Source organism: Stegodyphus dumicola, chromosome 1 (genome assembly GCF_044657685.1).
Source record: "Stegodyphus dumicola isolate Sdum_Otavi_A_Nest chromosome 1, ASM4465768v1".
NCBI lineage: Eukaryota > Metazoa > Arthropoda > Arachnida > Araneae > Eresidae > Stegodyphus > Stegodyphus dumicola.
The window spans coordinates 139,394,703-139,410,816 of NC_140768.1; the positions used below are offsets into that span (position 1 = coordinate 139,394,703).

At 33.2% G+C, this 16,114-nt stretch overlaps 1 protein-coding gene across 1 annotated transcript in view; it reads left to right on the top strand.

The window, feature by feature from the left end:
- Positions 1 to 12,276, top strand: part of LOC118194261 (alpha-tocopherol transfer protein-like) — a 120,193-nt gene extending 107,917 nt beyond the window's left edge. The window contains exons 4-5 of the mRNA XM_085811253.1: positions 19 to 212; positions 11,848 to 12,276. Coding sequence (XP_085667379.1) covers positions 19 to 212; positions 11,848 to 12,018 — 365 coding nt within the window. The 3' untranslated portion in view covers positions 12,019 to 12,276. The remainder of the gene's footprint in view (positions 1 to 18; positions 213 to 11,847) is intronic.
- Positions 12,277 to 16,114: the final 3,838 nt, after the last annotated feature.

A 16,114-nucleotide genomic window follows, 5' to 3' on the forward strand; every position in this document is an offset into this window, starting at 1 on the left:
ATCAAAGTTTACTTTTAGGTCATCATAACTTCGAGACTACTACACTGGAAGATTTGACAGCCACACTTATGACGATGGGTTTAATGTTAATTCGCATAGAAGCTTCTCAAGTATGTGGTTTAGTTATGATTTGGGACTGGAAAAGCCTATCTTTTCAGGAGTTCAACAAAATTTCTCTTCATCGTGCAGCCCACTATGCATATGATATTCTGGTAAGTGTAAATCAAAAAATTATAAATAATTTAATTGAATACTGCAGTTAATGGGAAAAATCGAATTCGTAATATTATGGCCCAATTAAGAGGCATTCTTAATCATTGTCACTGTTAAGTCACAATTAAGAGCATCATCAATTTAATCATGTCATTTAGATACGCCACCAATATTCGAATAGAAAGTTTCCCTACCTATCTACACTATCCGTCCTCCACTTGCCTGGTCAAAAATTCCACTCCTCTAATTCTTCTATTCCGAAATCGAAAATCAATATTCATTGTTATTTGCATGATATTGAATAAGCAGACTCAGAAATTTTAATGGAATCAATTTTTTCGGATCTTACTGAGGCAAAACAAGTGCAGATGATTCCGAAAATTAACCGGATTTATTTTTACACAATTACATTATACTGTAGAATCATATATTTTAGTTCCCTTAAAATTGTTTTCCACCAACATCGATGCACATTTTCCAATATTTTGTCCTCTGCTGAAAACATGGAAACAGCTCTAGAGCTCTTGAAATGGAATATTATTCAACTCGAGCGCTTTGGTGAGCAACATAAATGCAATATAGACACCAAGTTGTTCTTTCCTAAACGCTGCTGAAAGAAAGCGTTTCTTAGTAAGTCTGAAGAATAGTCTTTCAACGATCTTCACTAGTAACCTGTCGCACGTTTTCACTATTTTCCTCATTTCTGCTCATTAAGAGATGCTAGAATCTCAGCAGTCTTCATTTGAAAAGTGGTAGTTTTTTGAATCTGGAAAACCACTTGTAATCTTGTGATTTATTCAAATCATTTCCTCTGCGGGTCATGGAGGTAGCTGAGCATCGATGTGAAATATGCACTCTAAGGCTTTAAGAGACCGTGTAAATTCAGGAACGAAAGTAATTATTCATAAAAAAAAAAACCTTCTGAATATAAAAATACGATATTGCGCTCAGTACAATGTAACTTTGGATGAGGCGTAGAAATATACGATTAGCATGCAGGGATATCATTCAAAATACAGTGATATGGGAAAGGATATATGTGAATTATTTATTAAATGAATAAAACCAAGAATTACATAATTTACGCATAATATTTTTTTACGTATAATATTAGATACATATCATATTACTTTCACATTTCAAAAGCATTACTTACATTATTTTCACTTACATTGTATGCAAATTATGACATTTTCTCATTTTTATGTATTTATCTCACTTGTATCCTTTCACCTATCTTTCATATGCAAGCCAAGTAAATTTTTGGGTGTACAGGATACTAAAATAAAATGGGAATGCACATATGAAACTTTTATTTAAAAATTAGGAGTTTATGGCAAAGAGCGTGATTTAGAGCAGACAAAAAGCATTGTGCGCTCATATATGTGAATACTAAATCTAAAATAACAGCGTAAAGAAAAAGGGTAGTGTTTAGAATGAAACGTATACTGATACATGAAATCTACTTAGAAATGCATTCAGAAAGTTTGCATTTAAGAATGCTAAATGCAAGGATAGCTATAGAAGCATGAAAAAATGTAATATTACTGAAGAACATTGCATATATTCACTTGTGCAGTCAAAAATACTTGACTACAGGCAGGAAAACCGTCAGTTAGTCAGTCAGTAAGTTAATATGTAAGTAAATAAGTAAGAAGAAAAGTAAAGAATATATATGGTACCACATGCCTAAAAAGCAGAAAATTGGAGCTTCTGTTTGTTACATTATGTTATTAAATTATGTGCACTATAAAATATATTAAATTAAAAAAACTATACTTATTAAATCCAAAGCTCTATTAAACTAAAGGAGCCATACTTCTACATATACTTACAAATCTGTATTTTTTGTTGTACAGCAAACTAAATTATAAATTTTCTGATGAAAATTGGTAAACACTTTTTTAAAGTACTCCTGCCTTATGCAATATAATGGATAAATGATTCAAAAAAGAATGTTCACTGAATGCATACTTATATTATGTATACATTATAGTTAAATAATATCTATGTCTATGTCTTATCAATTAGAAAGAGGCAATCGGCCATTAACGGTCTTTACCAATATATTATACTTGACTTTTAAATGCGTGAAGAATTGAATAAGTTGTATCCAATAATATGGAAGTACTTGTGCACATGCTGCGCTAGAACTCGGAGATTACTAGCGACGGAGGCTCCTGTGCCGCCGTCCGTAGAATAAGTGAACTTAGAAGAAATAAGGCTCTTTGTGAACTTGTGAACTTCGATTGTTTCTAGCCTCTACTTCTAGGAGTCTTTACTAGTAGATAAAACTGGAGCCGATGGCCAATAGCAGTATAATAAAAGAGATGATGCCCAGTAGGATCAACACCCGTGGGTGATTATTAGAAAATGCAAGCATACTTTTACCTTTGGCGATTGCACAAAGTCCAGCGAAGCAATAATGCAGCAAGATGTGAGGCATAATCAGGCGTAGAGCAGTCTTCTTGAAAAGCATGGCATGGATAAGCATGGCGATAAACCAAAGCAGTAAAAAAGAGGAGCAATCATCTTAAAGTATGGCGAAAAATCTAAAATAAGCAACTTTCTAAAATAAGTAACTAAGTCTGTCTGTCATGGCATGGCATTAGTCTTAGCAGTGCATGGCATGAATTTAGTCTGGAAAAGCAATAAATGAGGTATAAAAGGCATATTCAATGAAAAGCAATTAGTTGAGGATGTGATTAATCTAAAGATGGCATAAGCATGACATAATCCTGATGAAAATTGCACAGTGCAGTGGTAGTGAAAGGAGGCTCTCGTGTGGCGTCATCTACTAGTAGAGATGAAAAGCATTTTAGTTGATTGGAGCTCTGGTGGCGCCATATCTTGCAGGATGTATTGTAAGGCGAATATCGCCAAGCCAGTCATGGCCAAACTTGATGACCATTTGACGATAATTTAGTCCGATCCCTGTATTAGTGTAATTGATCCTTATACGCAACTGTAGCAACCTTATTCCACCCTTATACATAACTCTAACCACATGTACACTGCTCAAAAAAAAAAAATGGGACAGTCCTATATCTCCCGATCTACTGGGCCGATTGACAAAATTCAAATTGCGTTCTTCATGTCTCGAAAGCGCGACTTAGGATATATATTAGATTTATATATAGCACTATTCTAACATAGGTATTTTGACACAAAATCGGACTTTTTCTGAAATAACATACCAATTTTTTTACATATTTCGATTCTACGACTCAAATTACGCCTAAATATGAAATTTTGTAAAATTTGGAGCGAAATTTACGGAGAAATTCACAAATTTATGTTGGCACTTTTTTGTCAGTTTGCGCCAAGAATACTTTACTTGGCGAACTTCTTAATATATGGCAACCTAGTTTCCTTAGGAAAAAAAGTCACCATCGTTCCTTTTTTCCAAATAATATTCTTTATATTATATTTTAAATTATAACTTATTATTTTAAGTAATTTTTTCTTTTCGAATTTCATTTTAATTGTTTAAGTCGCACTTTTTTTTTTTTTTTTTTTTTCGAAAAACTGTTTTAAAAATTTCTATTTACCTATTCGAACTGCGTAAATAAAGGTGCAGCGTTTATTTATTTTATTTTTTTTTCAAATAGTTTTCTTTATATATATTTTTCGTCATAGCTATTATTTTAGGTCATTTTTAAATTTTTATACTTTTATTTTAATTGTTTGTGTTGCATTGGCTCTTCAGATAATTGTTTTAAAATTTTCTATTTATTCCTTCGAACTGAGCATTTTAAATATATTTATTAATATCAATTTTTAAGAATTTGATTTTATTTATTTGAACTGCGTTTTTTTCGGAAGAATACTTTGTAACCCAGACTACGATGCGTTTGAAAACTGCATACTATATTAAAAGAGAAAATACAGTAAAGCACAGTTTTACACGCCTTTCAATGTTCCGTTCAGAAAAAATATATATAAATAAGAGAGATGTATAACCGATATTTTAACTTAGGATGACTTGCATACACTGCTTTAAACAGTTTTATCATTGTGCCCATTGCTTTACACAATTTTATCATTTGGTTTCTTAAAATGTTATTCATATTTTAGTCAAATATTTTATTTTTGAAATCGCAAGAATCAAATATCATAAGATTGAAAAGTTTTAAATTTAAAAAAATACGAATACTAAATTTTACGAAAAAATTTATTTTTCTTCTCTGTTTCTTTAAGCATTCTGAAAGTATATTGAAAAGCATCCAACTTTTCGAAACATTTTGGTATTTCTGACAATCATTTTAAATAAAGTTATCGCCTTCCATTTCATAAAGGCCCACAAACGGCCGAGCGGTAAAGTTGCTGAACACTGGTAGTTCACTCCGGGGTTCGAACCCCGGTAAACGGGCTGGTTGCATGGGCGTTTTCGTGGATTTTCTCATGTGTACCGCGTATGACAGCTGGTTTCCCTTAGAAAGTTCTTCACGAAGTATTTCGTCAGAGCCTTTATCAGTCTTTAGAGGCTAAACATTTTGAAGCTATGAGATGAAAGCAAAGACTGGTTTCATCAAAAGGTTTTGGTTTATTTTATTATGACAAAGCACACTACGGCTATCTGCCTAAGGGGAGGGATGCCTTCCTGCAGGACTTTCTAAGGGAAACTGGCTCGCATACACGTTACACATGGAGAAAACCACGAAAACGCCCATGCAGCCCGCCCGTTCGCGGGATTCGAACCTCGGACCGAACTACCAGTGTTCAGCGACTTTACCGCTCGGCCGCTAGTTCATCAGGAAGGGAAAAAAACATCTTTAAGTGACATCCACATACATCACTGGATAAACTCCTGAATCTTCAAATAATTCGACTGAGGAAATCATGGGATTCACCATTTATATAACGTAATTTACACAACCATATAGTTTAAAACCAGTCGCTCTTCACTTTAATCTGCAATGATATCGTTTTGTCTTTTCTGTTAACACAAGCTCAATTGATGGTATTTGCTGGTGTACTCGTCCAAGTGTTTTGTCTTTGAACACCTAAATTCTTTGAAGTATCCTGAAAGTATATTCGAAAGCGTCCAACTTTTTGGAACATCTTGGTACGTCTGACAGCCAAATTTCCTGCAAATTTTTGCTTACTTTTCTCCCTAATTTTCTTCTTTCCTTCTACAGTTATTTTCAGTGCTCACACAAGAAAATTAAGATTTTTCAACTGCTAGACTTCCATACATTTTGCATGCTTGTCAATTTTTTAAAATATCAATTATATGAATTGCGTTTCAGCTAAAGACAGCTTTTCATTTTCTAGTCATTTTAGCTATAAATAAAGTTTAAAGCGAAGTCCAAAGGATAAATAATTTAATTAAAAGATTTTTGCTAAATGACAAAGAAATAAAACAGTCCAGCAGCTGAATAAAACAACAGAATAAAACAATACAGAATAAAACAACCATGGTGGACTGTTTTATTCTGTACCACAGAGTAACCCGATTTTTATATCGGCTGAAACAATCTAAATCATATTAAAGATCATGTTTTTTTATACAATCTATAACGCGAGAGAAAAAATTAGCTTCTTAAAACATGCTTTCTAAGAGAATTAATATAAAAATTTATATTTATATATATTTTTTTTAAAGTTGGGACATGAACCAAACTGTCAGACTTTTAAAGCTTATTTTACATGGTGGTTATTATTAAAGTTCCACTTTGAAATGGTCATAAAAGGAAAACTACCGGACTAAATGTTATCAAACTTGGGAATCGTGTAAAGGAGGTTATGAGAATTTATTTTCGGCGGAAAAAAAAGAGTTCAAAAACTCACCATCAGGGAAAAAATGGCGCTGTATACAATATTGTTAAATGAAATAAGACACGAAAACATCTGTTTAAAATGTGTTTAATATTTTCCGAAACGTGTTACAAAGCATGTTCAATGTAGCGTCCAGCATTTTCCGAAAGCAAATTAAATCATGTTACTGCATTCTCAACAGCAGCTCTTAGCATATCAGGTTTGGTTTTGGTTTGGTTTATTAGATTACGGCAAAGCACTCGAGGGCTATCTGTCTTAAGGGAGGGATGACTTCGTGGAGGACTTTTTAAGGGAAACTGGCTCGTATACACGTTACACATAGCATATCAGGAGGAATGTTATCAGTGTATCACATTTTTCATTACTGCCAAATTGTTTAGATTATCACCATAAACAGTGCTTTTGAGATAACCTCATAGACAAAAGTCACAGAGGTTGAGGTCTGGTGGGAAGAGGGGAAGTGTTGGCCTATAAGACGTTCATTTGTGAAATGTTGCCTAAGTAACTATGCGACACTCTTGAGGTGGTGCCCAGCCCTGCATAAAAATCGTAGTATCTAAAATGCCACGTTACTGCAGTTCATGTATCACGAAACATTTTAATATTGGCTCTAAGGAACTGCAATCGCACTGGTCCAGCTGTCGACTGCTCTTCAGAAAAAAATGGTTCAGTTATAAAACTAGCTGTCATTCAACAGTAAACGGTGTGAAATGACTGTTGTGCAATCGAATGCAGTAGGAGAATGCAATGGAACTAGATAGATAACATGAGAGATTTCTTTGGCTCAATTCGACTAAAAGCGTTTTAAATCAGTATCTTCATGTTTTAGTGCCGAATTCAGGCTTAAAAAATTACAAATTAGCGATCTGTAAGAAAACGATTTCCAGATTGTACGTACTTGTGAGAGTGATTTGCGATCTCACATTTTCTAATCGCTAATTCGTGGTTTTCACGGACGAAATTCTCACTTACAGGGATGGCGCACTCGACATTTATCGAATTTAACGTCTTTAAATAATAATTTGCCTACTTCAAAGTTTCTTAAGGGTATACAACATATTAAACCCGTTTAACAAAAGGTTAAGTTAGATTCCGACCCATATTTCGTTTAACAATATTGCATACAGCGCCATTTCCCTCCCTGGTGGTGAGGTTTCGAACTTCCTTTTTTTTCGCGGAAAATAAATTCCCATGACCTCCTTTACACGATTTCCAAGTTTGATAACATTTGATCCAGTAGTTTTCCTTTTATGACCGTTTCAATGTGGAACTTTAATTATAACCACACTCTATATTATTAAATTTTAATTTGAAGCTATGCGTTATATGTATACCATGCGTAAAATTTTCGCGTTTAATGAAAAATAAGAAATCGAAGCAAATATACTTAGTATAATGGACCAAAACAGAAAACATTTCCCCTCCCTCCGAAAATAAAATATTGAAATTTCGAACTTGAATTTATTGGGTTATCGAAATATTTAATTTGACTTATCTTCTAAGTCCTAGTTCCGACAACAATTCCGTCAAAAATTCCGAATTACTTAAGCTAAAGTAAAAGATTTAGTATATATTCACTGTATGTTAATAAAGTAATCAGAGTGTAATAAAAATAGATTATAGAATTTACGCTCATGCAACTTTTTGTCTGACTGCACAATATGTAACGGAAGAGAAAGTTTGTAGAGATCTGTTTTTGACATGCCTCTAAAAGTAGATGTCATATTAATTTTGTCTCTTCAATGTCAAAAAACTTTCCTTTGAGAGGCAACTTTAGTTTTTGAGAAAGAAAAAAAATCACAAGAAGACAAATTTGAAGAACATGCAGGACGATTGAATATACATACTTATTTTCCGAACACAAGCGGTTCTCCGACTGGTTATTGAATAATAAAAAGATGCATTGTCATGCAATACAAAACATTTGGAATACGTTTTCTGGCTGAATAACGTAAGATTAAAAGGCATCTGCTTAATTCACATCCATTTACAAGTCAACTACTCGGGCAATTGCAGAATCGTTTTGATCCTGAGCTTGTAAGACAAACCTAATATCACTGGATTTAAACACTTCTTTAATCTTCCGAGAACGTTCCTTCTTTAGCTCATATTCCAAGAATATTAAGAGTGAATACAATTATTTCCAAAGAAATTGAATATTCATTTGCACTACAGCTTGGTAGTTTACTAACGAGTTAACAAAACTTAAATTCTGCTTTTTGTGTCAAAGAATACAACAATATTTTAAATATTTACAAATAAAATATTAAATTGGAGATTTAATTGGAGCCTCATCAGTTGCCTAGCATTTGAAAAAGAAAATATCGTTAAATACTAATTGTTTGCTGCTTAGTCTAACCCAGGCTGCATGGTTGGTTTTCGTAGTTTTTTAGGTTCTCTTTACAAAGATTCTCTATGAAAGCATCTTAATCAAATAGCTCCCATGTTCTTTCTATGTTCAAATAACCAACTAACCTAGTTTAAGCGCGATTTCCAAGTGAAGTTACTAGTGAAATCCGAATACTCATTAAAAACCCTGTAGCTAGCCAATCGGGAGTAACATGAAAGATACGGAACCAATAATTGAAATGTTGTTACGGTACGCTGTTTCTTAATGGTCATTTCTTAATGTTTCTTAATGGGTTCTTAGATGGTCATTCCTTAATTAAATAGCCCACCAACAGCCGAGCGGTAAAGACGCTGAACACTGGTAGTTCGGTTCGAGTTTCGAATCCCGCGAACGGGCTGGCCGCATGGGCGGTTTCGTGGTTTTCCCCATGTGTAACGTGTATACGAGCCAGTTTCCCTTAGAACGTCCTCCACGAAGGCATCCCTTCCTTTAGGCAGATAGCCCTCGTGTGCTTTGCCATAATTAAATAATCCAATTCAATCCTTAATTAAATATAATTGATTTGTAAATTCTACTAGAACTGACGGTAAGAATTGAAGTGGAAATAAGTAATATGGTGTGCAATCTTGATTAATAAAAAATTAAAAATATTTGCATAGAAAAATGTTTGCATTCAGACAAAGTTTTTTGAAATATTTGCAATTACTTTATAAGAAGGATTTATTAATAACAGCAATAATTACTTATTATATTACTGATGATTAGGATTCAGTTCTTGACAATTACATTCTAAATTAGAATTTTAAGGATATAATGAAAATACGCTACGCCCAAAAAGACATTTTAGGAAAAAAATGAGTTGATTTTTTTATGCTTTAAAACTTCTTAATTCATTTAGTAAACATCGTAACATCGTTGTTTATTGAATCCAGAATGTTGGTGTCGTTTATATAATTATTCTTACTTGTCCACAGAATCTGCTGACTTATCAGCCATTAAGTAGCTGCAGATCATTTCTACATAACCATTGAACTTCCATTAATTCAGTCTCTAGAGGGTTGTATGTTTATATCATAATTTGACTTTTATAAAAAATGATTATTCTAAATATTATGTTTCTATAAAAATATAATGTGCTTTAAAAATATGGATAATAGTATCAGCCGCTCTTTCAGCCACTTCAAAAGCAACAGTCTGTTTAGAAATAAATTATGCAGTTAATGTCATAAAATTCAAATAAATATCAAACGAAAATTCTCAGTTTTAGACAATTCGATTTAAACGAAGTAAAGTAGCAGACGATAAAACGCCGAAGGTAAAAATTTACTCTTACAAAAACTTACTCTTAAATTTTTTAAAAAAAGAAAAGATACGAGACAAATTAAAAAAAAAATAGTTAAAAATTTGAATAATATCATCTATTATTTAAAAAAATAGCCTTTCATATAGTATTAATAAATATTTATTACGCATCATTGAGGGAAAAAATGTCATATAATTAATTCTCCGTAAAATTTTACTTGAAGTTTAAGGTTAAAAATAGCTGTGGCAATACAGTGTAACAAAAATCCATAGACCACATTTGGCGTTATTATCGCTCAAAAAAAAGGTGCCAAATTTCAAAACGCGAAAATATGTAAATTCGTGTATATCTTAGAAAATTTTGAGTAAAAAAGTCTAATTTTTTGCAGATATGCTTAAAATTACACCTACTTTAAGATGATGGTAAAAATTTTATAGGTTATAATTCAAAATGTTTTTCGAAAAATCTATAGAAATTCTTTAAAAATAAAAATTTAAAAAATAAAACGCAAAAAATGAGTAAATTTTATTTGGAATGAACCAAAATTTCGAAATGTGAGAGAAAAAATCAAAAAAGTTTAATAAAAAAAGAGATATTAATAAATATTTGCCAAATTCAATTAACATTGAGGAGCTAAAATTTTGAGAGCTAATATTTTAAAAACTAATCGTACGATTTTTACAAAACTTGGTATTCTGGCATAATTTGAGTCGTAGAATCGAAATATGTAAAAAAATTGGTATGTTATTTCAGAAAAAGTCCGATTTTGTGTCAAAATACCTATGTTAGAATAGTACTATATATAAATCTAATATATATCCTAAGTCGCGCTTTCGAGACATGAAAAACGTAGTTTGAATTTTGTCATTCGCCCCAGTAGAACGGGAGATATAGCACTGTCCCATTTTTTTTTTTTTGAGCAGTGTACCTTTCAGTAATTTCGAGAAATGGAAGGTGTAAGAAATTTTATGTGGAAATACATTTTAATCGCCAAAGGATGTTATTTGTTTAATATTAAATTAATCAAAGAAATGTTATTTGTTTAATATTATCTTGAGTTATAGAAATTCTTGATTTAAATTCCTGATGCTTGAACAGGAATGTTATAACAATAATTCTTGATAAATGAAAATTTACTTGATATTCTTGAAATATATGATTAAGTTTTACATGTTCTTGATGTTTATGTGACATTTCTTGATTATAAAAACTTGAATTTGTATTGAAATGCATAATGATTCGTGAAATTAATTCTTGAAAATGTTGATGTATCACTGATAATCTCGATTCTTCTGAACTACAGCTCAGCCGGGCCCAGTGTGTAAGAAATTTTATGTGGAAATATATTTTAATTGCCAAAGAGGGCATAAATCTTTCATGATGTATACTTCTTGTTCTTGGATCTTGCAGCGCCAGTTGAATGCGTGTTAGACTTGAATAAACTTGGAAGTTTTGAAACCTGATTCGTAATGTTCATTTACCTTTGTGATGTTATGTGTGATTTGAATTAATGTTTCTTGAACCAGGATAACTGGAAATCTTGACGGTTATTATATTATTTTACAGAAGGAGCTGGAAATTCCTCGGCTGTTATAAAGCCAGAAAGCGCATTAGCTCTCAATTTAGTGCGAGTGTGCTTGAGTGTTGAATTCGAAGTACTGAGAGATCTTCATGCCTGCTTCGCTCTTTAATTGCGCTTTGCAGTGCGTTGTGCTTAGCATTCTTAGCAGTTTAAGTTTGTAACTACTGATTGTGCTCTCTCGTACTGCGAAGAGTACTTTGTTAAAAGTAAAGTGTTTCTTTTGGAAAAATAAATTTTATCAAGTTATTATCGTTTCTGTGTGCATTTAGTTCTTACTAACCCGTACGTACGCAACAATATAAATTGCAAATAAATAGTCTTTGCTTCCTTCCTAGGTTTTCTCTTTATTTAGCTGCTGATAGGTATAGGATCCGCTGTTTTGTCTTCCTTTATCTAACATACTAGTGTAATATATATTGAAATGTTAGTGGTATGCCGAGACAGTCATGAAAACTATCTGAAGTACGAAATCTAAGAAACTTAATTCAGACATAGAATCCCATCTGTATTTCAGTTTCTTAAATTGTGTTCAAGTTGTTTAAGATTCTTGCATTTTCCAAAAGATTCCTAATGCTTTCAGATATGAAACCACAGTATATTTCCTTTTGCTGTTTTCAGGTGTTCGTGCATAGGAGTGATTTAACGGAACTCCACAAACATGTGCCACCTGAACTGCTTCCAGAGGAACTAGGAGGAACGTTAGGACCTCTAAACAATCAAGACTATATGGAATATTTTCTTAATCAGGAAGATTATATTGAACAGATAAACAACAGTGGAATTAAATGAATTTATCTTCTAACTGGACAAAGTTACTTTCATGCATGTAGAAGGAAAAAGGAATTATTTCATGTGATATCTACAGACTGAAATCCCTAGATGAAGCTTATATGTATTATTTATTTTTATATATTAGACATAAAAATCGCATTAGTGTAGTCATTAAGCAATCAGATTGTATTTGAAATAATGTTGCAAGATGTTCTGAAGGTTGATTGCAACATTTCTTGAATTAGTTTCAAAAATAAAACATTCTTTACATTTGTCTTTTTCAAAAAGTATTAGCTTTGTCAATTCAAAATGCATTAAAATGTTAAATATATTGAATAAAAAATCGATTTTATTCTTGAAACTAAATAATCAAGAATAAATAACACATTTCCTATGAATAAATAACACATTTCCTCAGACATTTTCAATATACATTTTAAGAAACTGGATATTCAAATTATTTTATAAACACTTTTTCTGGTGTATGCTCTGTTGTGACTTACTACATTAAATGCCATGCTGGGCACTTTCATACAATCAGAAGAAAAGGAATGATAATGTGACTTTGCTTCCATACTGTATACCTATTATTTTCTTGTAATTGCACGTACCCTATTAATATTGTATATAGTTTAATTACTACGTTATGTTCAAACATTCTCGCAATTTACAAAAATGACCAGTAATGGCTGTTAATAACACCTTTGCCGGGTCCAAAATTTTCTGACTGTAATCCTGCTGCTGATTCGTTGACAGCACTAACACCAACATCAGATGGAAAATGAAATCTTGTTCATTCTTTTGTCTCTCCTCTCAATCAATAGATGGCGCCACCTTCTCAACCAGTTTTTTTTTTTTTTTTTTCGGTTTCTCCATATTTTTCCCAAGTCAGCTTTACCGAAAACTATGTGATTTTCTCCATGTGTTTCTTTTTTTAGTAAGATGTCCTACCTTGGGATCCACACAAGTTACCTCAACAGAAGGCCCAATGTGAAATCAATTTAGGTTACAGGGATCGGCTGCAGTAGAAACTCTGTATGACACCTCTTGTATCTCAGTAAGAAAATGTTTCACGGTAACTAAGAGATGATAAACAAAGCAATACAAACAGGTCAATTCAGAATATTTAGGTTAATATAGCTATTCTCTTCAACTATGTTTTGGGCCCATCAATAGCCGAGAGGGTAAGAGTTTGCAGATTACTGTTAATTCGTTCCTGAGCACGTCCCAATAGCCGAACAGAACCACTGAGCTGGACTGTCGCTGCTTTTACAACTCAACCATTTTAACATTTGTTTACATTAGTGTACACACTGCCGCATTTGCTCACAAGGGATGATTCATGGAGATAGACTTTGGTCTTAAATCAGCTAGGTCTTGTTTATTTCATCATAATAATACACTCATGTCCATAAATTAAGGATAATGCAAAATCAGGAGAAAGGAAGAGTTAGAAGCAAAACAAATTTGACTTATTTGTAAAGCTTATTTATTAAACAAAAGGTAAAGAGCAAAAAAAGATGCTATATGTTTGATATTATTAAAAAAAATTAGCGATTTTTTATCCCTGGAGCAAATTACAAAAAAAAACCTATTTACAAAAAACCAATATTACATGATCGGTATGATTGTTAATACATTGTATGTCTCCCAGACGATGCAATACAGTCCGTACAACGCCTAGGCATGCTGAGTACCAAATTACCGATCTGATCTTGGGAGATATTACACCACTCAAAAAGTAATGCTCTCCGAAGTTCCGGTAGACATGTAGGAGGAGGTTGACGGGCTGCAACTCGTCGGCCAAGCATGTCCCACATATGCTCTACTGAATTCAAGTCCGGTGAGAATGCTGGCCAGTCCATACGGGTGATATCCTCCGACTGAAGGCATTCGCTTACGATGTTTGCACGGTGAGGTCGGGCGTTGTCATCCATAAACACAAATTGTGCGCCCGTGGCGCCCCGAAACAAACGTACATGTTGTTCCAGAATGACGTCTTGATAGATTTGGCTTGTCATGGTCCAATTTGAACATGCTTGTCAGTTCTGGAACCCAGAATAATTCCACCCCAAACGAGCACTCCTGCACCACCGTAACGGTGTCGTTCAATGATGTTTTCTTGGTGGTAACGGGTACCTGGAGCTCTCCATTTTTAAGTCCAGCGAGAATCAGACTGCAAGCTAAACCTGGACTCGTCGGAAAACATCACACAAGCCCACTGTTGCGGTGTCCACAATGCATGCTCTTTACTCCAGGTTAACCGCAGGCGAGAGTGAATTGCAGTAACTGGAACGCATCTGACAAGTCTACGAGCATATAGACCAATCTGCCCTAAGCGTCTGTACACGGTCTGCCTTGAAATTGTCGTACCAGTGGCTGAGGAGAGCTGACGAGACAGGTCTGAGGCTGTGCTCCGCCTGTTTCTTTTGGCAGAAACTGCCAAATACCGGTCCTCCTTCGGCGTTGTAACTCTGGGGCGACCTGTGCTGTAACGTCTACTCACATTACCATCATCTTGGAATCGTTGCCAAAGCCCGGAGATGACACTCTGGGCAATTCCAAGTTCGTCTTATACTTCCAGTTGGGTACGCCCGCATTCCAGATGGTCGATAATTCTACCACGTAAAAAATCATCCAAATGCGTCCTTTGTGTCATAACTATTCGGTTATTGCACTGAAATGCTTATGAAGCGTCTGCGAACAATTTTACTTCTTTGCCTGTATTCCTCATATATCACTCTCTTACACTCTCGTCATTGTGACGTACCATCGGTGTCATGTGGTTACTTCCTGAAATTTGCATATGATTCTTGAAGATGTGTGTAGTGATTTTACAGGTGATATATTTATTTTAGAGTTCGATTTCCGGGTGACTCCGAATTATCCTTAATTTATGGACATGAGTGTAAATACATCCTAACTAAGGACAGTATATTTAAATTCTCAAAAAGTTTTAAAATGCTTTCTTTACATGTCCAGTCTTTGTCAAATCATAAATTTCCAGGAAATCTTCCAAACACAATGCATGTATTTTGACAATGGAATACCATAAAAGTGAAAATAAAAAATCTGATATGGACGGCCCATGACTTCCCTGTACGGCATATTCATTTATACATATTTTTGATGCACTTCATTTAAATTTATATCCTAGAATGATTCTAAATAAATTAACAGATCCCTCTAGGTGTGTTGAAAATGCCATCAAAAATTTCAGATTTAGAAATTAAATATCGTGTTTAATTTTTCTTGCACGAGGGGCAATAATAATCTTATAATTTAATTTTTCTTAACGAGGTAACTTTCCCAAATATAAGTATAGGAACGAGGAGATAGCATTAAAAGCTACATTTCGCTATTCATCAAAAATTAATTTTTCTTCAAAATTGGACATTACCAAAATATGAATATCTTCGTTATTTGAAACACTTGTGTAACTGGAAGTATATGACTACCTCCAACAATTATGAAAAAAAGACTCAATTAGGACTTTGAAGCCGGGTATATTGCAAAACATTACCTTAAGAGGCTGGGTATATACATGTATATGTATATGTACACTGCTCAAAAAAAAATGGGACAGTGCTATATCTCCCGTTCTACTGGGCCGATTGACAAAATTCAAACTGCGTTTTTCATGTCTCGAAAGCGCGACTTAGGATATATATTAGATTTATATATAGCACTATTCTAACATAGGTATTTTGACACAAAATCGGACTTTTTCTGAAATAACATACCAATTTTTTTACATATTTCGATTCTACGACTCAAATTATGCCAGAATACCAAGTTTTGTAAAAATCGTACGAGTAGTTTTTAAAATATTAGCTCTCAAAATTTTAGCTCCTCAATGTTAATTGAATTTGGCAAATATTTATTAACATCTCTTTTTTTATTAAACGTTTTTGATTTTTCCTTTCACATTTCGAAACTTAAGTTCATTCCAAATAAAATTTACCCATTTTTTGTGTTTTATTTTAAAATTTCTATTTTTAAATAATTTTTATAAATTTTTCGAAAAAAATTTTGAATTATAACCTATAAAATTTTTACCATCATCTTAAAGTAGGTCTAATTTTAAGCATATCTGCAAAAAATTAGACCTTTT